The sequence below is a fragment of the Rattus norvegicus genome, chromosome 20, assembly GCF_036323735.1.
Source record: "Rattus norvegicus strain BN/NHsdMcwi chromosome 20, GRCr8, whole genome shotgun sequence".
NCBI classification, from domain to species: domain Eukaryota; kingdom Metazoa; phylum Chordata; class Mammalia; order Rodentia; family Muridae; genus Rattus; species Rattus norvegicus.
Genome location: NC_086038.1, coordinates 29,602,915 through 29,627,269, shown reverse-complemented (window position 1 = coordinate 29,627,269; position 24,355 = coordinate 29,602,915). Strand labels below are relative to the sequence as shown.

Genomic DNA, 24,355 nt, shown 5'->3' with positions numbered 1-24,355 from the left:
AGTAACTGTGCCAGAAATTCACCTGCTCTTCCAGTCTAGTTCTTATCCAGAATGGGAGTAAGAGTAAAGGGGGAGGGGAGGGGAGGGGATTTTCTAGTTTGTATTTTTATTTTGATGTATTTTTTTCCTTAAGTGTGTGCTTTAGAAAAAAAGGTAAAATTATGATTCATATCCAATATTAAAATTTAATATTAAAGACTTTGGGTCATAATAGGGAAACTTGTCACTTGTAATTAATTCAAAAGAGAAATCCTAAAAATACACATATTTCTATAGCAGAGATACTGAAAACGAACCCAGTGTGGTGGCACACACCAGTGATCCTAGCAATTGGGAGGTTGATGGAAACAGGATTTCTGTGAGTTTGAGACCAGCCTGGACTTCATATTAAGTAACGGGTTAATCAGGAACCACATAATAGTTAAGTCTTTGTTTCAAAGGAAAACAAAAAAACTAAGAAAAGAGACCATGGGGCTGGAGAGATGGCTCAGTGGTTAAGAGCACTGACTGCTCTTCCAGAGGACCTGAGTTCAATTCCCAGCAGCCACTTGGTGGCACACAACCCTCTGTAATGGGGTCCGATGCCCCCTTCTGGTGTGTCTGAAGAGGGCGACAGTGTACTCATATGTGTAAAATAAATAATTCTTTGAAAAAAAGAAAGAAAGAAAAGAGGTGAGACTGCTTTCTGCAAGTGGCGGGGATGAACCCTAACAAACTTTGTTGTTTACATGTGAAAATTTGTTTGCCTGTCCATCAGTTATCTACAGGTTAGAGAGCACTGTAATGTTACCGTAGGGTCAGAAGCCGTAACCCAGAAGGTGACCTAGATAATACTGACTTTCCTTGGAAGCAAACATTTCCCTGTTTGTTTTTCACAGATTATTAAAATACCTGAAACTCTGTGAGATGTTACTTTTAGACTGACTTCTTCCTTCACTGCTTATTTCTGTTGTAAGATGGGATGGTAGACTTAACAAAGGGTATCTGTGTATGTTGTAGGTCAGAGAGCAAGAATAAGTTCCTGTTCGGTTCTTGTGAACAGGATCTAAAGTCCTCAGTGCCTGAGTGACTTTGGTAGGTTGAGCATGTTAAGATTTCTTGCTCTAACACTAGCATTTTCATTGTAGGGGGAAGACTTCCACAAATGGTTAAAAATTTAGAAAGTCAGGCCAGGAGAAATGCTCAGCAGTTAAGAGCAAAAGCCCTTTTTTTTTTTTAAGGGGGCCCAAGTTGGGTTCCCAGCAACCGAATCAGGTGGCTCACAGCTACCTGTATCCAGCTCTAGTTAAATTTGATGCCTCTGTAGGCACTCGCACTCATGTGAATCATCTCACACAGACATGACATACACATGTTCACATCATTAAAAATAAAAATAAATCTTTGGTCTGGACTTCTTAATTCAATGATTAAATCTAGTATGGTAATTATATTTATCTAATTTATGATCTTCCTCAGTCATGATAAACTCAAAGAAATAAAAACTTTTATGAAGAATATAACATTATTTTAATGGATCTTACTTATTCAGTAAATTCATATTTCTAGTGTTTAAGGATTACTTTTCTACTTCTCTGCTAAGATAACACAACCAGTGCAACTTTTTCAGAAGGAAGAGCTTACTGGTGGCTCACAGTTCAGAGGATGAGTCTGACCATCACAGCAGTAGGCAGGCAGGCATGGCATTGGAGCAGTAGCTGAGAGCTTGTATCTGATCCACAAAGTGACAGGCAGAGACAGCTAAGTGGAAATGGTGTGGGCTTTTGAAACCTCAAAACCTAGTTAACACACCTCCTCCAGCAAGGCCACATCTCCTAATCCTCTCAGACTAGGGGCCAAGTACTCAACTATGTGATAGCCTATGGGGCCAATTCTCATTCAAACCCCCACCAAAGGGCAATACACTTCCTTTACATTTTAAAAGGTAGCCTGACTGGGTCTGCACAGTAAGCCATTTAATTATGATAAAATAGTTCAGAGAACTTTTAATAACACATTGGTGGAAGTTTGCATAGGCTAAGTGTGCAGTTTGCTCTTGATGGAGCTTGTCTCTTCTGTATCATCGCTAGTTGGTTGCAATGGCTGTTTGGTTTGTTGCTCAATTCTCACTTCTTCTTTAATGACCCCAGAGAGTTTTTCCTTTGGGCTTGTGATTTGCTTTTGCTGATTAACTCTGCTGCCTTTTGAGGCTTCTAGAGATATTTTCTTTTTTTCTTTTACCTGTTTACTCTGTGCTCTCAGGTTTTATAGAAAATGATATGTCAGAGAATCAGATTCTGGGCCTTAATTATAGCACTCTCAGTAGGTGATCTGGGTAAAACAGGTTTTTCTTTTTCTTGGTAGTTAATTTATGCTCTAAAGCTCAGAGTTTTTTGTAGCAGGGGAGAGATACAAAACAAATGGGGTTGGAGTTGAATGGGAAAAGGAAATGAATACTTTTCCTACCAAAAGTTAGGTCTATCATCCCCCCCCCCCCCCCCCCCCCGTCTTCCCCCCATCGGAATGTGTGAGAAACAGGACCTTCACTTTGTAATAAATAAATTAGGTCTATCATCCTCCCCCCCCCCCCCCGTGTCTTCCCCCCATCGGAATGTGTGAGAAACAGGACCTTCACTTTGTAATAAATAAATTCGCCATACTGATGAAAACAGAACATTTTGTTTGTTTGCTTGCTTTTTGTTGAGACATGGTTTCACTCTATAGCCTGTCCTGGAGCTCAAACTCAGAGTGAAACAGTTTTTGGTTTTTTGTTTGTTTGGTTAGGTTTTGGTTTTTCTTTTCTTTTCTTTTCTTTTTTTTTGGAGCTGGGGACCGAACCCAGTGCCTTGCGCTTGCTAGGCAAGCGCTCTACCACTGAGCTAAATCCCCAATCCGATTTTGGTTTTTCTAGACAGGGTTTCTCTGTGTAGCCCTGGCCATCCAGAAGTTCTTTCTCTAGACCAGGGTGGCCTTGAACTCACAGAGATCTGTCTGCCTCTGCCTCCTGAGTGTTAGGGTTAAGGGTGTGCACTACCACTACCTGGTGAGAAACAGTTTTTAATATACAGTTCTGCAGAAAAGGGTGCCAGCATAGAGAAAGGTAAAAATGGTTGGTGTGGTGATTTGGTTCAAGATAGTAGGTTTGGTTTTGTTTGTTTTGCTTTGGTTTTTGGTTTTGTTTTGTTTTTGAGACAGGATTTCTCTGTGCAGCTCTGGCTATCCTGGGATCTATAGACAAGACTGGCCTTGAACTCAGAGATCCACCTGCTTCTGAGTGCTGGGATTAAAAGCGTGCACCACTGCCCAGCGGCGGTTTTTAAAGTCTCCCATTGTGAGAAATTTTAGCCTTCTTTTTCCTATAAGCTGGTATTTCAGAGAGTTATAGTCTTCACATTCTTCCTGCATAGGGTGCTCTCTAAATTTCCTATCCTTTAGGATGCAAAGCCTCATCTAATTTTCTAAGGCCTATCTTCCCTGACTGTGGACAGTCAGTCAAGAACTCTTGAGTTCTGAGGAAGCTGCCAGAGGTGAGAGAGAGGCCTAACACCTCAGCTTATCTGTGCTATTTTCATGAGATGAGCACTAAGTATACACTTGTACTAAAAATGTGTGGTAATGATTTATTTCTTGCCAAGGGAATAGTGGTTTTTCTTATGCTGGTGGTTTTACTTAGGGCTTTATGTATGCTAAGGCAAGGGCTCTGCCACTTCTATGCCTTTCTTTGCAGGATTTCAAAGTAGAAGATTCGCTGGGGATTTAGCTCAGTGGTAGAGTGCTTACCTAGGAAGCGCAAGGCCCTGGGTTCGGTCCCCAGCTCCGAAAAAAAAAGAACCAAAAAAAAAAAAAAAAAAAAAAAAGAAGCTCAAAGTAGAAGATTCAAATTTATAATCTGTTTATTTATTTATTATCTGTTCAAAGAATAAATATTAGGAATAGTTGATCTAGTTGACCTGGTGGATTGATGTGACTGATTTAGCACTTCTTAGGAAAGCTTGGTGAATTTATTTTCCTTCCTTCTCAAGAGCTGGTCTCAGTAATATAAGTGGGCTGTTTGCTATTTCCCTAAAAGAAAGAGATGGGGAAAGAGTCCTCTGGTTTTCCTTACACCTTGTACCAGGAATTGAACCTAGGGATAGTCAAGTGTTCTACCAAGTAGCTACCTTCTCAGCTCTCTCACCTTTCTGTTTGTGTTAATTTACTTTGAGACAGAGCTCACTAAGTTGCCCAGGCTGGTCTTGAACTTGTGCTCCTGTTTGAAAATCAATGTTTTGGGGTTTTCTGCACTAAGTTAACTTCTAGTGGGGTATTCTGAACCATGGTCCTTGAGTAATATTGATGTACTCCGTTGGTTTAGTAGAGAGTGGTGAGCAAGAAGTTAAATTCTTATCTGGGTTTGAGCGGAGGGGAAACACATTTTGAGATTAGTTTTGGGGCCTTAGCTTCTTCATTATTGAAATGAAGATTAAAGTAGATGAACTTTGAGATTATTTTAAATGATAACTTTTTATGACTTTGGAGTCAATAATTAAAAGAAAATAAAAGATTTTATCTGGATGATGTTTGCCTGTATGTATATCTGTGTACCACATGTGTACCTGTGGAGGCCAGAGAAGACTTCCATATCTCCTGAAACTAGAGTTACATGCAGATGGCTGTGAGCAGCAGTGTGTGTGGTTGCTGGGAACTGAACCTAGTTCCTCTGCAAGAGCAGCAAGCTTTCCTAACTGCTAAGCCATTTCTCTAGTCCCCAGAGTACTTTCTGAATTAATTCCATTTTTTTTAGTAGCAGGTAGCAGGCATGTAAGTTTGTAGTTTGAGAAAGCCACACCCAGAGTACTTGGCTTGTGTAGATAACCATTCTTGTCATTTGACAGTGTTGACTCTTTTGGTTGGGGATGAGGTAGTGAAGCTGTGGGTCCTTGCTTTGGCCATTAGGATTAAGTGAGATCTCGGGAGAAGCTAGGGGAACTACAAGTGTTGAGCCAGTGGATCTTCTGGTTTGCACCACTGATGGTTTGATTCTGAAGGGCAGATGATAGAAAATGAAACAGGCTCGTATCCCCTCTCAACCCTACTTTGCACTATGATCTTTGGATCTCAGTACTTTTGTTTGTCAAGGACACAATCTGCTCTGATGGCCTGTGATATGGCAGCTTGTGACTTGTCAGTTGAGTATACAGAGTTCAAGTGACCGGCCTTTCTTTTCCATATTCAGTCCAAAGCCACTGTGCCCTGCACAGCTTCAGTGGTAAAGATGTAAACATTCTAGGATCTTGCAGAACCCGAGTTCTAAAAGAATATAAGTATTACAATTATTTCACTTCAGTTGAATAAACGTTGAATTCCTAACATGGTAAAGCTGCTTTCAGGTACTCTAGCAGATAGGAGGCTAATATCCAACATATTTGTATTCTTCCTAGCACCGGGAGACCATGGATTATAAAATCTTTGAACTGTTCTCCCTCGTTGGGCTTAGTCTGTTCTCCCTTGTTGGGTTTAGTGCTTTGCTTCAGGTCAGACTAAATCACAATGCCCCTAGGCTGATACAGTTTGGCTGTGATTGTCTCATAAGAAATGGCCAACCCATCAAAGCATGCTAGATAGTTAGCACATTAGACATTCAAAGAAGACATTGTACTGTGGTGTAAGGATCAACCTTCTGTTGGAAAGTAGTTTCCCCAAAACTCTGATTTTACAGTAATATATAGAGATCAAGAAAATCGTTACCATTTGAATGTCTTCCTGGGTTAGTGGTTGATTTACTCTCTGCCTGAGGCTACTCTCAGCTGTGGCCGGATGTGTGCTTTCAGACACACAGGCAATTTGAGAGGTAGCTAGCTTATGTGTACATTAATATTGACCATGCAATCTTAGTTTATGATCCATTATTTAAAAACCAATAGCCAGTTGTTATAGGAGACAGTAATAGGGATTAAGTGTTAGATTGGGATTGAATGAGGCGATGTGAATATGAAAAAGAATAGACGGATCTCTTCTGAAGCAGATTGTCCTTAAACCTTAACAATGAAGCAGTCTCTACCAGGGAATGGAGACTGTGCCCAGGTGCTGGGGCTTGGAGCTTTTGAGGGCAGAAAAGGGAATTTTTAGGGGTGGAAGATTCCACATGCACAGTGGATCACCTGTAGTCTCAAGGTTATAAATACCAATGGAAATTGGTATGTTGATTTCTTTTTTTTCTCCCCCCCCACCCCCCCGGAGCTGGGGACCGAACCCAGGGCCTTGCGCTTGCTAGGCAAGCGCTCTACCACTGAGCTAAATCCCTAACCGGTATGTTGATTTCTTATGAGTCCATGGATCCTACCATCCTGAAGAAGATGTTATCAGAATGTCAACTTTCCTATCCAGAGTTTTTCAACGATAGTTTTAGGTTATTAGTTCTTAATAGATTTTTGTGCCGGTGGATATTGGTAGGTAGTTAGGTCTTTATACACTATGTACAACTTTAATTAGATGTGAATGATACCGCATAGCTAGAGTCGAGTCTGCCCTGAACATAAATTAGAAACAGAAAGCTCTGGATGTACCATTGAATATAATGTGTTATGCAATTTGCCCAGGGACACCGAGCACTGAAAGAAGACTGGAAAGGTTCGTTAGGGTTGCAGCTCAGTGGTAGAGTCTATGCCTGGTATTCGAGGAGACCTTGGTTCCGTCCCCAGAACTGAAATAGCAAGAGAGAGGGAAGGGGGTCGAATATTGAGTTAGGAAACCTAGGCTTCTGGCCTTTTATTCTGTTACAAACCTGTTTTTAGGAGCACAGCATATCATTTCAAACCCATGGGGCCTCTGCTTAAAGTCAGGATGTTTATGTTGTACTTGATCACTAAGGCTCCCGTTAGTTTCTAGAGTCTATATTGGAGTGTTGCATCAGGACCCAACCTGGGGCTTGTTCTGGTTTCAAGACCCAAAGGAGCTGCCTTTTTTTCCCAAGGAGATAATACTAGGCTACTCCACAGGACTGTTCAATGGGCTGTCCATGTGGTGAGGTGCTTCTTCATAGGGGAATGAGCCTGTTGTGTGTAGCAATCCAAAGAGGACATTAGGATGAAGCCAAAAGTAATTTCCGTGGTCACTTAGTTGCCTACAAAACACTTGTCACAACCTGTTTTACTTTGTTATTATTCTGTCTTTGGAGATAGAGAATTTACAGGACTCATTGTCTAACTAAGAACCAACAGGGTTGGGTCTAGAGAGGTAACTAAGGTCTAAGAGCGCTGATAGAGGACCCTTGTTCAGTTAGTTCCCAGCACTCACGTTGGGTGGTTTATAACCACATGTAACTTGGAGGGATGTAATGTCTCTAGCCTCTTCAGGCACTTACACTCACATGTGTCCACATGAAAATTAAAAATAATTTTAAAAAGAATTATTGGCACAGTCACACTCTTGCTGAATTTAATTTTGTAATTGAGTTAATGAGTGATGTATTTATACTGTATTAAGGCTTTTGAACATTTGGTTTTCATTTCCTGGTTCTTTGCTTTGCCTCTAATGTTCTGTTATTTTTCATTCATTGCCATGAAGAATTGGCCTCTGATGTCATCTTTAAATCACTAAAATGTAATTCTATGTGAGTTAAAAATTAGTCCCACCACTTATAGCACACGGTTTGGTTTATCTCTGTGCTTTGATCACAGCTTTGTCCTGTGTCGTCTCTGGTAGAAATCAGAGCTTCCCTTTGATAGTGACAGACTCCTTGGTCTCCCCCAGCCTTTTGCTGGAATTGCTGTTGCTTTGTCAGATTGAAGTTGTTGATAGCAGCAGTGGACTCTGGGGAATGGCCACCTGTTGTAGATAAGTAGTTTCCATGGGTAGCCCTCAGGGAACCTAAGACTTGCCTAATGTTAATTGCCTGTCAATAATCCAATTACTAAAGGTATTGTTTTAGTCCATTTGGAATGCTGTAACATAATGCCTTAAACAGAGTGGCTTAGAAACGACAAAACCTTATTTCTCTGACACTGGTGGAAGCTCAGAAGTCAGAGATCAAGGCAGCATACATAAGTTGAGGGCCCACTTGTAGGAGATGCCACTCAAAAGAGTTCATACAAAGGGTGCCTAAACTGTCTGCTGTGACCTCACTTAGAAGGAGCAAATCATTCCCTGAAGTCTCTCTTCTTGTAAGGGGAACCAGTTGTACTCAAGGTGGCTCCTCTGACTTTATGGCCTCTGAGGAGTCTTACCTCCTGATAACACTGGCTCAAGGATTTGATCTCAGCAGAAATTTGGTGGGGGAACGGAAGCGTTTAGTCCATAGCTGCTTCTAGAAAGACTTGTTAATTACCTGTTCTATTTGTGAGGGTTCATGTTCTTAATAATAAATACCCAAGAGGAACCAATCTCAGATCAGTACCATCTTTTTTCTTTTCTTTTCAAAACATCCTCTAACTGCTTTAGCTTTATTTTCCTTCTAGTCTTACTGTAGTTAATGGTACACCACTTAACTGATCCCTCAAACTTGAATTCAAAGTTTGGAATCATGTGAGTTACTCTCACTCCATAATTCTCGGAAAGTTACTGTTCTTGTTTCCTTTCCGTTAGTTACTATGATAAAACACTGACCAAAAGCATCGCTGATTTGGCTTACATTTCCAGGTCACAGTCTGTTGTTAATGGAAGTTAGGGCCTGAACTCGAAACAGAAGCCATGGAGGAGAACTGCTTGCTGGCTTACTCACAGACTCAAGTTTAGCTAGCCCAACACACACATCAGCCCCTTTCTATACATTTCCCTCTGAAGGCTTTTGTCATTTATATATGGATGTATAAAATATGTATACAAAAGTATAGGGGCTGGAGAGGTGGCTTAAGAGCACTTTTTGCACTTGGCAGGGGACTGTGGTTCAGTTCCCAGTGCCTACATAGTGATTTATAACCATCTCCAATTACAGGGCATCCCACGTTCTCTTCTGACTTCCTCTAGCACCAGACATGCATGGGATACACTGATACACATGCAGGCAAAGCACAGAAAATAATTTAAAATGTAGATACATCCCCCCTTTAGGTTATAAGTTCACTGGGAATAAGGAACTATGCATTTACCCGAGTTTATGCCACCTTTGGTGCCATCAAAATGTTGAGTGAATAACAAATGATCTAATAAACTAAATTTTCAAGATTTGTAAATAGGGTTAAGAACAGAGCCTTTAAAAAACCACAATGAAAAGGACAGTCTTAAAGGCCCTACTTGGGGTAGGGGATTTAGCTCAGTGTGTTCAGTCCTGAGCTCCAGTTGGGGGGTTGTGGGGGAAGAGGCCCTACTCAACTTTGTAGTCAGGGAAATAAATAGATGATCAGATTGCAAGTCAGGCTGTGATAAGCCTATCATAAATTAATTCTTGACAAACTTAAAGGAACTTAAAGGGAGAGATTAATTTTCATGAGTAGCCAGATACGGTAGCTCCATTCTGTAATCCCACTACTTGTTAAGTTTAGGAAAGAGGATTTAAGTTTGAGAGCTGCTTTGCTTATAAAGTGAGTTCAGGACTAGCCTGGCAACTTAGTCATACTGTCTCAAAATTAAAAGTAAAGAAGGGTTTGGGATGTAGCTCAGTGATAGAATATTTACCTGGACCTGGCGTTCATAAAGGAGGTCCTAAGGTCAATCTCAAGAAGGATTTTGACTGATCCTGGTGAGTTTACAGGTGACAGTTTTGTTGTTTATCTCAGACACTGTATGGGATACAGTAATAGTAAAATACTGTGACAGACTCCCAGTAGGTAAGTGAGCATTTAGAGCAGGATTAGTTGAATCTGGCTCTGTGAACTAAGAATGACTTTTACTTTTTTTTTTTTTTGAGACCGAGTCTCATGTTGTCTAGGCCGGCCTCTGAACTGTGGTACCGTTCTGGCCTCGGAGTGCTCGGATTGTTGACATGAACTTGATTTTTACATTTTCAGATGGTTGGCCAATAAAGACTATTTTGTGATACAGCAATCATATGAAAGTCAGATTTCAGGGTGCACTTAATTATGCTGTGTAGGAACCTTAGCACGCTGTGCACTGTCCCGCAGCACCAGAGGTGAGTAGCTGTAACAGAATTAGTTCATGGCGCCAAAAATCATCAGTCTGGATCCACACGAGCTATTCTGTTTATGGCTAGACTAGAGAAGGGAGGAATTCAAAGAGTAGAGAAAAGGTAGTACTCACATTGAGAATTGGGTACAGAGGAACTGTCGGGAGTACAAGCAGTGAGATAAAGGTGATGGCGCACATACATGGACTTGATCTAGATTAGTCCTCTTATTTTACAAAATGAGCAGATCAACGCTGTATCAAAGTCCAGGCGGCACTGTCAGGCTGGAGCGCCTGGTGTGTAAAGTTGAGGGCGTAGAAGACGATAAAACGATTGCTGAGATGGAGCCTCATCAGAGTAACAGCTTTGCCCTTGAAAAAATGAGAATTGGGCAGAACAAGAGCAGACTTCCCGTCCTGAATGTAATGTTTCTGTTTTTCTTCTTATATTTCTAGAAGGACTTCGAGCCTTATTTGGAGATTTTGGAAGCATATTCCACAAAAGCCAAGAATTACGTGAATGGGTACTGCACCAAATACGAGCCCTGGCAGCTCATTGCGGGGAGTGTCCTGTGTACTCTGCTGGTAGTCTGGGTATATGAGCTTATCTTCCAGCCAGAGAGTAAGTAGCCTGCCCCTTCTGTAAAGGTGGACAGGAGTCTCATCATGGCCAGTGGGTTGGAAGCATCTCTTTTGGTTTGGTTCTGCTTTTTAAAATCTGTTTAGGTGGAAATAGACCCTAATTTAGGAACTGTGAAATTGTTAGGACTTTTGGGTTAACTGTTACTATTTATGGTTTTGTGGAGGGGTTTTTGTTTGTTTGTTTGTTTGTTTGTTTTCATTTGTAGTTTGGGTAAAAATTCCTTAGGTATTAGTTACTGTAAAGATTCACAGATGTCTCAGAGTACATGTTTTTCTGGTACTAGTTTCTTCCTACAGCATAATTATGTTGAGATTTCCAGAGTAGGAATGTATTGCTTTCATTTGTGGCCTTCCTTTTCATTAAAGAGCAGTAGCAGCACTCATAAAGCCACCACCTGGCTACCAAGTGGCCTCAAGGATGTCTGTGTAAGTAACACATGCACAGCCCTTCTTTGGAGTTAACTTCTGCTAAGGGACAGTAGTACTGACTTGTCAGATGGACTTGAGAAGAAGAACACTTTCTCAGGGGCTTCACACTTCTGAAGTGTGAACAGCTCCTGCACACCCATCCCTTCCCCACCTACGCCTCTAGGTGACTGACTTGACGCTGTGAGTGATTTTCTCCCCGCAGGCACTGCTTGGGGAGCTACTTGATTATCCTCACATCTGTGTAGTAGATGTTAGCAGTGGCTATTTTGTGACGTTCCCTGGCCTTTCCCCACACTGCTGATATCTTGAGTAACTTCCTTGGGAGAAGAAATAAATAACTGAAGAAAATCAAGCACTTTTTGTTTGCTATTTCTCCATTGTTTCACTTTCTTAGTGGCATCATCTGTTGGGGTGCACTTTAACTGTTTTTCTGCTTTCTGTTTTCCCACGAACTAGATGGTTTTAATCTTTGGGGGGGTGTGGTAGGGGGGTGAGACAGGGCTTCTCTATGTAGCGTTGGTGCTCCTGGAGCTTGCTAGCTCTATAGACCAGGCTGGCCTCAGACTCAGAAATCTGTCTGCCTCTGCCTCCTGAGTGCTGGGATTAAAGGTGTGCGTCACCGCCAGGTGGTTTTCAATCTGTCAGTCAAACGTTGAGCTATTTGAGTAACATTACAGTTACAGCATCGTGAACATTGCAAAACATTACAGCCGAGAGGCAAGTCCATTGCTTTAGAGCTTTTTAATTAAAGTGGAAATGAGACCAGACTGTCCTGTCTCAAATTATAGTTCACCTCAGCTTTAAAACATGGTCTTCAGTTTCTGTTCCTCATCCTTGCTGGATTTTCTCACTGTTAACGAGACTGGCCTTTCACTTCAGCTTATGGTTTATATGTGGCTACAGCCTTGGTTGCCTATTCAGGTGTACTCCTTACCCAGGAAGTGTTTGATTCAGTGAGCAAGGAGCCTGGCATATCCGTTTATTCATTTATATTCTCTCTTGCTTCCTCCTCTCCCTCCCTCTCAGCCTTCCCTTTCCCATCTCATTGGCCTTGTCTTGTTTTATTTCAACTTGAGATAAGAGTCTCAACTATGTAGACCAGGCTTGCTTATAGCTTGCAGTGGTCCGTGGTCCTCCTGTCTGTGCCTCTTGAATGCTAAGATGTGCAGGTGTGTATCACCATGCCTGATTTTTTTTAAACGATAATTGTGTGTGTGTGTGTGTGTGTGTGTGTGTGTGTGTGTGTGTGTGTGTGTTGCCTCTTCCTTTTTTTTTTTTTTTTTTTTTTTTCCCGGAGCTGGGGACCGAACCCAGGGCCTTGCGCCTGCTAGGCAAGCGCTCTACCACTGAGCTAAATCCCCAACCCCTGTGTGTTGCCTCTTAAAATCTATATTTGTGTGTATGTATGTGTGTGTGTGTGTTGTCTCTTAAAATTTATTTTATATTTTACGTCTAAGGGTGTTTTACCCATGCATATACATATGTCTATGCACTACATTCATGCCTTATGTTACCCTTTTAAGCCTGGGAGGGGTCATGCTGGGATCAAACATTGGCCTTGTGCATGCCAGGGAAGTAGTCTATCACTGAACTACTTCGGCCTCTCATTTTACTCATTTTAAAGTATTCAGTTTAGTGGTATTCACATCTAATTAATGTTCACATTATTATATATAGTCTCTATCTTCAGAATTTTCTCTTTAGTTCAGATTGAACTTTCAACAGATAAACAATTCCTGAGCCAGGCCTCGTGGTGCAGCTTTGAACTCCTAGCCCTTGGAAAGCTAAGGCAGGAGGATTGTAAGTTTGAGGCAAGCCTGAACTATACTGACTCTCTCTCTCAAAGCCCAGAAAACATTTAAGTCTCCATTTCTTATTTTTCCTAAGCCCTAAAAATCACCATTCTGGGTATTTTCCATTTAAAGATTGTATATTTATAAAACCGGACTAAAGTTAAGAGCTGTTGACATTCCTACTTATTTATTATAATTAGTATTAACTTTAGGTATTTACTTCTTTAAATTAAAGAGTTTATCTAACTGTAAATATTATTTAGAACATGTTGTCTTGAAGTGTGCGTGTACTGCATGATGGCGGTCTGAGCTGGTTAACATTAACATAATAAATATATAATAATATAGTTAACATAACCGCTGTGTCTTCACAGTCAGACAGCTCAGTTGTCAGCTGGTTGTGCCATGCACTGTGCTGAACCTGTAACCTAAACACAGCCATCTTGGGTGCTGGTGCTTGCTTGCTGACCCTGAGTAGTCCATCCGAAAACTACCAAAAACCCTTATATTAGTAAAGTATTCTATTTAAGTCTGTGTCGGTTGAACTCAAGTCATTTTAGCTTTTAATATATACTTTTATTAAAAAGCAGCCTGTGCTCACCATAGGAAACTTTTATACAATATGAATAAGCCACTGAGACCAATTAAAATCTTGCCACTAGAGTATACCAGTTATACTAGTCAGGGTTCCTACAGGAACTAGACCAAAAAAAATGAATACATATTATGAAAGATTCGCAGGAACAGCTTAGGTGACAGGCAGCTAGTAGTTCTAGTAATGACTGTCTTTGTATTGGGAAGCTGAGACTCCAGTAGCCGTTCAGTCTCAAGCTCGGTCTTTCAGCAGTCCCAGTCTTGTACTCACAGCCTGCCTAGAGGATTCATGAGAGCCACTGGTCTTAGTCCACTGTGGAGAGCCAAAGACTCTAGGTTCCAGTGACTGAGAAGGATTGGCAAAAGACAGGTCTGTCTTTCCCTAGGTGCTGAAGGTGTGGCCCACTCTGGAGAGGTTCTTCTCCTAAACTTAATCCTGTCAAAAGGCTTGTTCTCTGACTTCCACAGATGACGTGTGCACCCCTCCCCCAAATGTGTTAAAATAATTTTTTACTTTGTTTATTTATGTAGAATAAGGGTCTCATGTAGCCCTGGCTGGCCTACAACTCACACTTCGTAGACCAGGTTAGCCTTGACCTCACAGAGTTTGCCTTCCTATGCTTCCTCCCAAGCTCTAGGATTAAAAGCATATGCCGCCACACTTAGAAATTTTAAATTCTTTATTTTATTTATTATGTATGTATGAATGTGTGTGTGTGAGAAGATTTAATTCTATATTACATTGTCTAGAAGAAAATATTCTGAAAACAAAATTTTGCCCACAAATGAGTGGCTTCAGTCTCTTTTCTTGTTGCTTCATCATAGTCTGGGGCTCAGTGGTTTTGTCACCAGCTGTCTTAGTTAGGGTTTCCGTTGCTGTGAAGAGACATCACATGGCAGCTCTTATAAAGAAAGACGTTTAATTGGAGCTGGGCCTACAGTTTCAGAGGTTTGGTCCATTATTGTCATGGCAGGAAACATGGCAGCATGTAGGCAAACATGGTGCTGGAGAAGGAGTTTTCCACCATGCTTGGGTTTACTGACCAGTTCCCCAACTCAGAGGCTCAGCCTGGGCCCCTCCTTCACCAAGCAGAGTAGTGACTAGGGCAAAGGAAGCCAGGCACTTACCCTACATGACAGTGTGGAGGGGACACCAGAGAACTCTGTATCAAGCAAAGGAGACTGTTTGCCATACCAGGCATAGTTTGAACAGAGGGCACCTCAAAGGCCACAGTGGCACATCCTCTGACAAGGCCACATCTCCTAATAGTGCCACTACCCTGAGGAACACCCCCACTGCACCTATGGACCAAACATGAGTCTATAAGTGATATTACTGTTCAAACCGTCACATTCCAGTCCCTGGCCCCCATAGGCTTGTAGCCATTCTGTAATGCAGAAATGCATTCAGTCCAGCATCAAAGGTCCCTATAGACTATAACAGTTTCAGACTTGCTTAAAAGTCTAAAGTTCAAAGTCTCTTCCCTGATTCATTCAATCTCTTATCTAATCCCTTGTAAAATCAAAACTAAGCAGATTACATACTTCCAAACATGCAATGGCACAGAACATACATTACCATTCTGAAAGGGAACATAGTGAAGAAACACTAAACCCAAGCAGGACTGAGAAGGAGCTGGCAAACTCCAAACTCTGTGTCTCCATGTCTGTGTCAAAGTGCTCTTCAGAACTCCAACTCCTTTCAGCTTTGTTGGCCGTAACACGCTTCTTTCTTTTGGGCTGGTTCCACTCCCTGTTGACAGGTATCTCATGACCCTGGCTTGGGTCTCCAGTGCAACCCAGGTTTCACCTTCACAGCTTCATACATTGTCTTCTTTGGTCTCCATGCAGGGGCACCCCCACTGCACTGCATGCCTGGCCTCAGCAGCTTTCCTTAGTCTCTGAGGAAGGTTCCATAACCCCTTTCTTCTCTCTTGACTCTAAAGCCAGAACCATGTTAGGTGAAGCTGCCAAGTTCCGCTGCTTGCTGGGGCTGAAACATGGCTCCCTTGTTCAATTACACCCTCACCACCTCTCTGTTTTCAGTGGTTTCTTTCACTGCATAAGCTTGGTTGTCCTGAAATTTGGCTCTGTAGACCAGGCTGACATTGATCTGAGTGCCTCTGTTTCCTGAGTGCTAGGATTAAAGGTGTGTACCACCACACCTGAACTTAAACTTCTTTAATCCCTTTTTGCAAGATGGAAGCTTAACTGGGTTGAAGCATGCTCTGAGGTCACCACCCCCTTTATTACATTTAATATGGAGGTCACCACCCCCTTTATTACATTTAATATGTTAATATGAACACAGGATTTAGTTCTTCTACTTCCTGGTGCCCCCTTCCTCCTTGAACCATGCATTTTGTAGTATTTCTTTTCATCAAAACGTTCTTCATAAGGGTGGACACTATTAACCACGTGACAGAGTCTTAGACTAGGCTGTGTTGAGATTTCCTTCACCAATTCAGCTCATCTAAATCTCTTCACTGTAGCCTCAATCTTCGGGCAAGGCCAAAAAGCAGCCATATATTTCATCAAAATAGTCACAGGAACAGTCACCAGGCCACATACAACATTCTTCTCCTCTAAAACCTCTTGAGCCAGGACCCCACAGTTTAAATCATCTCAGCACTGCTATCTCCCAAGCTCTACTAGTGTGAGCCACCAAGCAACACTTAAAGTGTCAACTGCTTTTCTAATTCAGAGTCCCAAATCCACGTTCCTCTAACAAAAGCATGGTCAAGCCGATCACAGCACTACCCCAGTCCCTGGTACCAACTTCTGACTTAGTCAGGGTTTTATTGCCGTGCAGAGAGAGATACCATGACCACAGTTCAGAGGTTTAGTCCATTACTGTCACGGCAGGAAGTAAGCCAGCCTGCAGGCAGACATGGCACTGGAGAAGAAGCTGAGAGTTTTATATCTTGATTCACAGGCAGCAGGAAACTGCCATGCTGGGCATAGCTTACGCACAAGACACCTAAAAGCCCCCCCCCCCCCATTGACACACTTCCTCCAATAAGGCCACGCATTAATAATGTCATTTCCTGTGGGCCAAGCATTCAAACACACGAGTCTGTGGGGCCATTCCTATTCAGACTGCCACAGCAGGATTTACAGTGTTGATGGGACACAGCAGTGGAAGGCCAGTGCTACCTAAGCAAGCACAATGAAGCCAGGACACAGGCAGGCCTTGATGAGTACCAGCCGGGGAGTAGACACACTGTGTGCACCACCGTTAGGAGTGGCCCCACCCAGATCCCTGAGGAATGCAGCAACAGTGCTTTATTCAGTTCATGCCTCAGAGAAAAGTTGGTCTGGGGTCTACTAGGCTGACCTGGATAGCAGAATAATCTCGATGGTGCGTTTGAGGCAGTGTGGACTCCTAGACTACGCTCTCACTGCTCTGAACTGTGCCTTGAACAAGTTCTAGTTCTCCAGTTCTCTAGTTGCCTTTTATGCCTGTCATAGATTACGCCTTCTAGCCCAGCCTTAAAATGCCGCTGCTGGGATCAGTGCATTCTACACAAGTGTCCTTCCAACTTGTTGATTTATTTATTTATTTTTTTTTTTGGTTCTTTTTTTTCGGAGCTGGGGACCGAACCCAGGCCCTTGCACTTCCTAGGTAAGCGCTCTACCACTGAGCTAAATCCCCAGCCCCCAACTTGTTGATTTATAATCACTGCAGTTGACAGGATCAGAATTCTTTGTCCTTTGTAACTGCCTGGAAGCAGACTCTGACGTGTGTTGTTTTCACACTTCCTTTAGGTCTACAATAGCTGTCTGGGTCAGGGTTGTTTGACAGACATGTGTTTTGGGGACAGAAGGACATTTGGACATTTGGAAACCTTGGGAAGGTCAAGAACTCTGGAATATGTGGCAATTCTGCCTCTGGGAATTTATTATATGGTTATACTACAGCATGTATTAAAACATTTTTAGCATGGTTTGTAACAGCAAAAATCAAGACGAACCTATATGTCCTTCAGTGAGGAGAGGTTTAATAGATTACGAAACTTTTCTTTAATGGAATGTACACGTGTATGTGTGTACACTGGCATGTACATGAACAGGCAGGGGCACACATCTACTCTTACCTTGTACACACAGACAGGAGTGAATGAGGAAATACTAATCTTCACTATTTCTGAGTGGAAAAACAAGGTCTAGTGTAGTACTACGGTATACTACCTCTTCAGTAAAAGGAAGAAAGGAACAAGAGTCTGTCTTTGCTGTTACTGGTTAAATGCATCAAACTCTGGAAGTGTATGCTGGAGACAAACCTTATGTAAGGGCAGGATGAGATCCAGGTGGGAGGAAATGAGGGTGAAGAGACATTACCATATGTGTCTGTCTACTGAAAAGCTGGGCCACATAAATACATTACTCAAAAACTAAAAGGTTTTTTTTTTTTTTTTTTTTTTTATAAAAAATTGAAAAACTTTCCCTGTGGAAGAAGTGAAGTTGTAAGAGACAACTGAATGGTTGCTGCCTGTTTTTGTTTTTTTTTGTTTTTTTTTCCTTTTCTTTTTTTCGGAGCTGGGGACCGAAATCAGGGCCTTGCGCTTGCTAGGCAAGCGCTCTATCACTGAGCTAAATCCCCAACCCCTGGTTGCTGCCTGTTAACTGGTAGGTTATATTCATGGAATTTCATGTGACTTACAGAACTATTTGTTTCTTGTAGGTTTATGGTCTCGGTTTAAAAATAAATTATTTAGGCTTATAAGGAAGATGCCATTTATTGGACGTAAGGTAGGTGTAATCTCTTTCCGTGTTCGGGGTGTATTACCTCCTCTTCCTGTTGCTAGATCAGTATTCTCAAAGGAGAGGAATGATTTTTGTCTGCCAAACTTGAGAATTTGACAGTGTTTGGAATCTGCTTAGGTTGTGACAACCATGATAGCAGGCTCCTGGAGTCTGTGGGCAGTCTGGGCTGCTGTAAAACACTCCTGGGGCACAGTATGGACCGCCCAACAGTAGATACGGCTTAAAAGGTTGGAAAGGCTCAGAGCTTCCAGGGACTAAGCCACTACCTAAAGACTATACATGGACTGACCCTGGACTCTGACCCCATAGGTAGCAATGAATATCCTAGTAAGAGCACCAGTGGAAGGGGAAGCCCTGGGTCCTGCTAAGACTGAACCCCCAGTGAACTAGACTATGGGGGGAGGGCGGCAATGGGGGGAGGGTTGGGAGGGGAACCCCAATAAGGAAGGGGAGGGGGGAGGGGGATGTTTGCCCGGAAACCAGTAAAGGGAATAACACTTGAAATGTATATAAGAAATACTCAAGTTAATTAAAAAAAAAGAAAAAAAAAAAAAAAGGTTGGAAAGGCTAAGCCTTAGCTAGAACTTTCTGCAACATATTTGGCCAAACTCCAGATGAGAAATCTGCTAAGGAGTAACTTGAAATTAGAAAACCCAATCAAAGTGTTACTGTGCTTTACAACAATATTTGGTTGGACTGAATTTAGATACTCATCTGGGGATTAAATCATGGGTTGGCAGACTTTCTGTGAAGAGGCAGATAGGAAACATTTTTGTCTACTCTGGGTCCACGTAGGAGGAACATAGGTAAGGAATGAACCTGCCAGTTCCAGGGAAACTCTATTCACAAAAACAGGTAGGCCTCTGGGGATAGTTTCCTGATCGGAAACTTAGAGATAACAGCTGTTTTCTTGCTCTTTGCTCCTCTTTACAGCAGAGTTGCTCTCTTCACTGTGTCTGTCCCCTTTGCTATCATTCTGGGATAAGATACTTCTCCTTGGGGCTGGGTTCTTTATCAAGGGGGAGATAAGCAGGACAGGCTCCTTACAAGATATAAGAAAGGCCTATGAATCCTGAGTGTCTTCAAAGCCCCAGTGCCCTGCTCTGACCTGTCTCTCACCTTCTCTCTGGCTTTTCCCAGCTTTATTTACTTTGAGGTTTTTCCTAAACTTTCTGAATCTACTGGAATCAGGGGTGGGGGGTTGGGAGTGCGGGGTGAATGGGGTGGGGGTGGGGAGGGAGGCTACTGTAAAAGCTAGGCTGTGACACAAAGGAGAGCGGGCACTTCCTTAGTATTCCCTGATACTTTAATATCTCCACCTTTCTCCTTCAGTTTTAAGACTGATTTGATTTGACCGATTGATTGATAGATTGGTTGATTTTTTTTTTTTTTTTGCAGAGTTGGGGATCAAATGAGGTACCTCTATACCACTGAGCCCCATTCCCAAAGAAACATTCCTTCTTTGGTGGTGGTAGTGGTGGTACTGGGGGTCGAATCTGGAACCTCACCAATGCTAGGCAGGCACTTGACTGTTAGTGTCTGTAAAAAGGTTCCTTCTGTTGAGGTTTGGTGGTGATGATGGTGGTGGTATTGATGTCATGGTGGTGGCAGTGGTGGTGGTGATGTCGGTGGTGGTCATGGGGACCTCAGACACGCTGGGCAGGTACTCTACTGCTGAGCTGCACTCCTAGCCCCTTCAAAACTTTGAGACAAATAAATGCTAGGATTCTAGAACCCATTCCTAAATTTTTGAAATGATAGAATTGAGGCCATGTAATCAAATCAGACCTTCATTTTTCAGAAGCAGATCTGAGGCTTGGAGACAGGAAGTTACTGTGCATATACATGTGCATTTGTGCCTCATTACTTATTCAACACGTTTATCGAGCACTTCCTCAGTCGGAGTTCTTTTTACTACTTTGCTAGGGAAACAGTGTTGAATGGCACCGAGTCCCTCCTTTTATAGAACTTGCATTTTAGTAGAAAAGACAGAAAGCAAACAAACATATAACATTTGCATTTCAAAATGAATTTTAGAATGTAACCGAGGCGAGACCTGGGAGTGGGAAGTACAAGCACCCGCTGTGATTTTTAATATACTCCCTAGTGGAAATTTTTGGTGTTTTCCCCCCCTTCTTAAACAACATAATCTACGCATGAGCACTCAGCTTTCACAGTTTGTTCATGCTGCCCATGCACTGTGCATGCAGCATGTCCTTCTCTACGACTTTAAACATGCTGCCTCTGTGTCCGTAGCATGCCGCAACATTGTCCAGTACTGTGTGGACACTGCTACTTATAGTGCTGGCATGCTTTAAAGGGGTCACTTTCCTGGGGCTGCACTGAAAGCTATGTAGAAGAATATTTTCTCTTGTATTCTGGTCATCTGTGGCCAGGATTGAGAAAAATATGAATGGTGGGTGTGAGGTCTTGGGCACCAGACTTTACTGACTATATTGTGGAAGTCACAGCACTGTATCACGTAGATAGATACTGTAACACACAGCCTTTCCCTCTACATTTGTCACCCAAGAGTCTCAGAAGTAGCAGCTCCTGCCATTTTGTGTCCGTAATTTACTCTTTTTTTCTCTCCTGAGCACCATTAGTAAACTTTTCTGTCTTTCTTGCTAAAAATAAACTTCCTGAGATGAGGGCCTTTTTCTTTCTTTCTTTCTTTCTTCCTTTCTTCCTTTCTTTCTTTCTTTCTTTCTTTCTTTCTTTCTTTCTTTCTTTCTTTCTTTCTTTCTTTCGTTTGTTTGTTTTGTTTCTTAATGGCTGTATCCCTAGCCTGTAATAACAGTTCAGCAAATATTTGTTGAACAAATGAGTAAGTAAATGAGTAAAAGAAGTGGCTCAGAAAGCGTAGCAATGAGGATGGAGAAGAACGTAGTTGATCAATTACATGGCAGAAAGGACCATAGGTTTTCTGAGCACTCGTGGATCGGGTGGGTCAAGCTACCTTAAGGAGGTGCACGATAGTCACCGCGACAATGATGGAGCCTGTGTGGGTACCCGGGAGCTCTGGGTCTCCATACTTGTGGTTCCGCTAAAGTATCTTTTGAAGTTAACTTGTCAACTGCACAACAGCCAGGATCCCCTTTTACTGTAGCTTGGCCTGTTTCCTGACTGTCTTTATCAATCACAGTATTGCTGTTGCCAACACAGCCATGGGGACTAAGGCTGCACTCAGGCTAGGCTGACTTCAGGGCCGTGAAGTGTTGGTGACATCAACACAGCCCAGAAAAAGGGGAGATTTAATGCATCTTTGACTTTCAGGAGGAAAGCTGGCTTTTTAAATCCTAAGAGGCATTGCACACGCAGGCTGGCTAAACAGATAAAATGTTCGTTTTCCTTTTAAAAAAAAAAGACAAACCCTTCTAATTTAGTAACACCTATGTTGTGCCTGGTGTTGAGACATTGACTTGGTCTCAGGGATAGCCTTTCTACTTCTGTGTTTCACTCTTTTTACCGTCCAGTTAACTTTTTTTTCTTTATCCTTGGAGATACAACAGCAGCTTACCAAAGCCAAGAAGGATCTTGTCAAGAACATGCCATTCCTGAAGTTGGACAAAGATTATGTGAAAACCCTGCCTGCTCAGGGTCTGAGCACAGCTGAGGTTCTGGAGAGACTCAAGGAGTACAGCTCCATGGGTAAGCCTTGGCCCAGGGTGCTGTGCTGCCGCTGTCCTGAGTGGCTAATGTTGGCATAGGTCAAGGATCGCTTGGCGCTTACTACGTGTACAGGGGGATCCATTCTCTACTTCAAAGACCAATTTTCATATTGTAGATAGAAGTACAGATTTATGTCAAAATTACGATGCCTGTTTCAAGGCACAGAAGACAGAAAACACTGACTGTAGCTTCAGCATCCGGAGATGAGCACAGAGTTCTAACGTCAGTACTCAGGAACCTGGGACAGGAGGATGGCTGGGAGCCCAAGGACAGCCTAGGTTATGTAGTATCAGGACAGCTAGGGCTTATGTAGATGCTGTTTCAAAAAACAAGCAAAATTTAAAAAAAAAAAAATCAAAGACGATGACAGAGGTCAGGAGACAGGACCTGGAGAGATGGCTTAGCTCTTAAATACACTGGCTATTCTCCCAGAGGCCTGGGGATTTAATTCCTAGCATCCACCAGGTGCCTTACTACCATCTGTAATTCTAGTTCCAGGGTTTCAGTTCCCTCTTCTGGTCTCCCTGACAGAAGGCATGCACATGTATGCACAGACACGCATGCAGGCTGTCACCCTTTCTTCCTTCTGTCGTCTGTTTGTTTTTATATTATTTACTGAAGCTGTCTTCAGACACACCAGAAGAGGGCATCAGATCCCATTACAGATGGTTGTGAGCCACCATGTGGTTGCTGGGAATTGAACTCAGGACCTCTGGAAGAGCAGTCAGTGCTCTTAACCACTGAGCCATCTCTCCAGCCCTGTTTATTTGTTTATGTCACAACCCATGCTGTATTCTTTGGAAGAATCAAAGAGCAGGATATGAAACCAAGTACCTTCTATCCTTAACCATGGTTACCAGAGGCCTAAGACACATGGGGTGCACAGCCATGTCCTATGAGAAAAGAGTGAAAGTCAGACTGGAAGAAGGAAGGGGTTTGTCCATCCATTTGCTGGCCAGCTTTCTGCTCTCGTGAGAACTAAGAGAGCTCTGCTTTGAAGAGCAGGTGGCTCTGTGTACTTTTCAGTCAGTATGTTTGGGTGACACTCCTCTCACAGACCACTTTCAATAGGGTGTGGCCTTGCGGTAGCAAGGACTGGAAGGACCCATCTCAGATTTATTACTGTAACAGAATGCTTCTGAGACAAGGAGCCGAACTCCGGTGGGGAACCCTTCTCAGCCTTCTTTCATGGTCCCTTCCATGCCTGCTCTTGAATGTCAGTTATGGCACAGGAAGTGGCTAATATAGTGTGCATTTTCAGGTCTGAAGTGAATGTGCCCCTCCACTGGCATGCTTTGTGCTCGGGCTACAGCTCTAGAGTCCATATAGCAAGATTTCACGGTTGCCTTTTCTGTCACCTCTGCTTGTAGCAGTTCCCATGACTTCCTGTGACTAGATAGGGAAATGAGGGGAGATACTACAGAAAAGGGCCATATTGGGAACAGGAACTGCGAGGAGGCAAAGGGCTGCTTTTATGCTGAGAGAAGGTAGCTGAAGGAGAGGGCAGCATTACTGTCTGTCTTCACTGAACCTTGATGTGCTTCTGTCTTTTCCTACAATTGTTGGCACTTAATGAATGACCTTTCCTCTCCCTGGCTGTGGTAAGTCATTACCGAAATTCCTTTGTTCTTAATAGAATGGGATTGAGTAACTACTCAGTTTACTCTTTTACTCTTTTTTAAAGTACTTATTTCTAATTAGATGTGTGGGCATGTGTCGCCGTGGAAATATGTATACTTGAGTGCAGATGCCTTCAGAAGCCATAAGAGGGCACCGGGTTCCCTAGAGCTGGAGATTCAGGAATTGCCTGCTGTGAGCACTGGGAACCGAACTCCAATCCTCTGCAAGAGAATACATGTTCTTAACTGCTGAGGCATATGTCTAATTCCTGAATGTTTTACTCATACTCCCTGAGGTTTCCGTCTGTCCTGTCTGTATCGATCCCTGTGCTCCCGGTGATGCCTGCTCGCTGACAGTGACCTTAACTTTTTCTGCAGATGTCTTCTGGCAAGAAGGGAAAGCCTCAGGAGCTGTGTACAGTGGGGAGCCGAAGCTCACCGAGCTGCTGGTGCAGGTGCTTATGTGCATGTGCTTACGTGCTTATGTGCATGGGTGCCATTTCTGGTTCATTTAAATATTTAATCTCGTTCTCGTAGTAATAATCCCTTAAGGGAAATTTACTACTGAAATAAAACCTTAGAGATTCAAAGGTTTCTTTTCACTTAAAAAGGTAAGTGTGCATACTAATGTCACACACATCTTCAGACTGGAAATGTAAAGTCACTTATATCCCTGGACTTGGCTAGGCCCTCTGAAGAAGCAGTATTTCTAGTGAAGGAGCCTGCCAATTTGAGGATACTATTTGTTTTTTGCGACTGGGTCTTCACATGGCCTGGGCTGTCCTTGAACAGCTGTAGACCAGCTATTTCAGACTCAGAGAT

The 24,355-nt window shown here is 42.7% G+C and overlaps 1 protein-coding gene across 5 annotated transcripts in view; it reads left to right on the top strand.

Moving 5' to 3' along the window:
• Positions 1 to 24,355, top strand: part of Sgpl1 (sphingosine-1-phosphate lyase 1) — a 46,413-nt gene that overhangs the window by 9,795 nt on the left and 12,263 nt on the right. For all 5 annotated transcript variants that reach the window (XM_008772871.2, XM_039098466.1, XM_063278988.1 and 2 more), the window contains exons 3-6: positions 10,474 to 10,639; positions 18,160 to 18,227; positions 21,746 to 21,893; positions 23,912 to 23,988. In XM_008772871.2, coding sequence (XP_008771093.2) covers positions 10,474 to 10,639; positions 18,160 to 18,227; positions 21,746 to 21,893; positions 23,912 to 23,988 — 459 coding nt within the window. The remainder of the gene's footprint in view (positions 1 to 10,473; positions 10,640 to 18,159; positions 18,228 to 21,745; positions 21,894 to 23,911; positions 23,989 to 24,355) is intronic.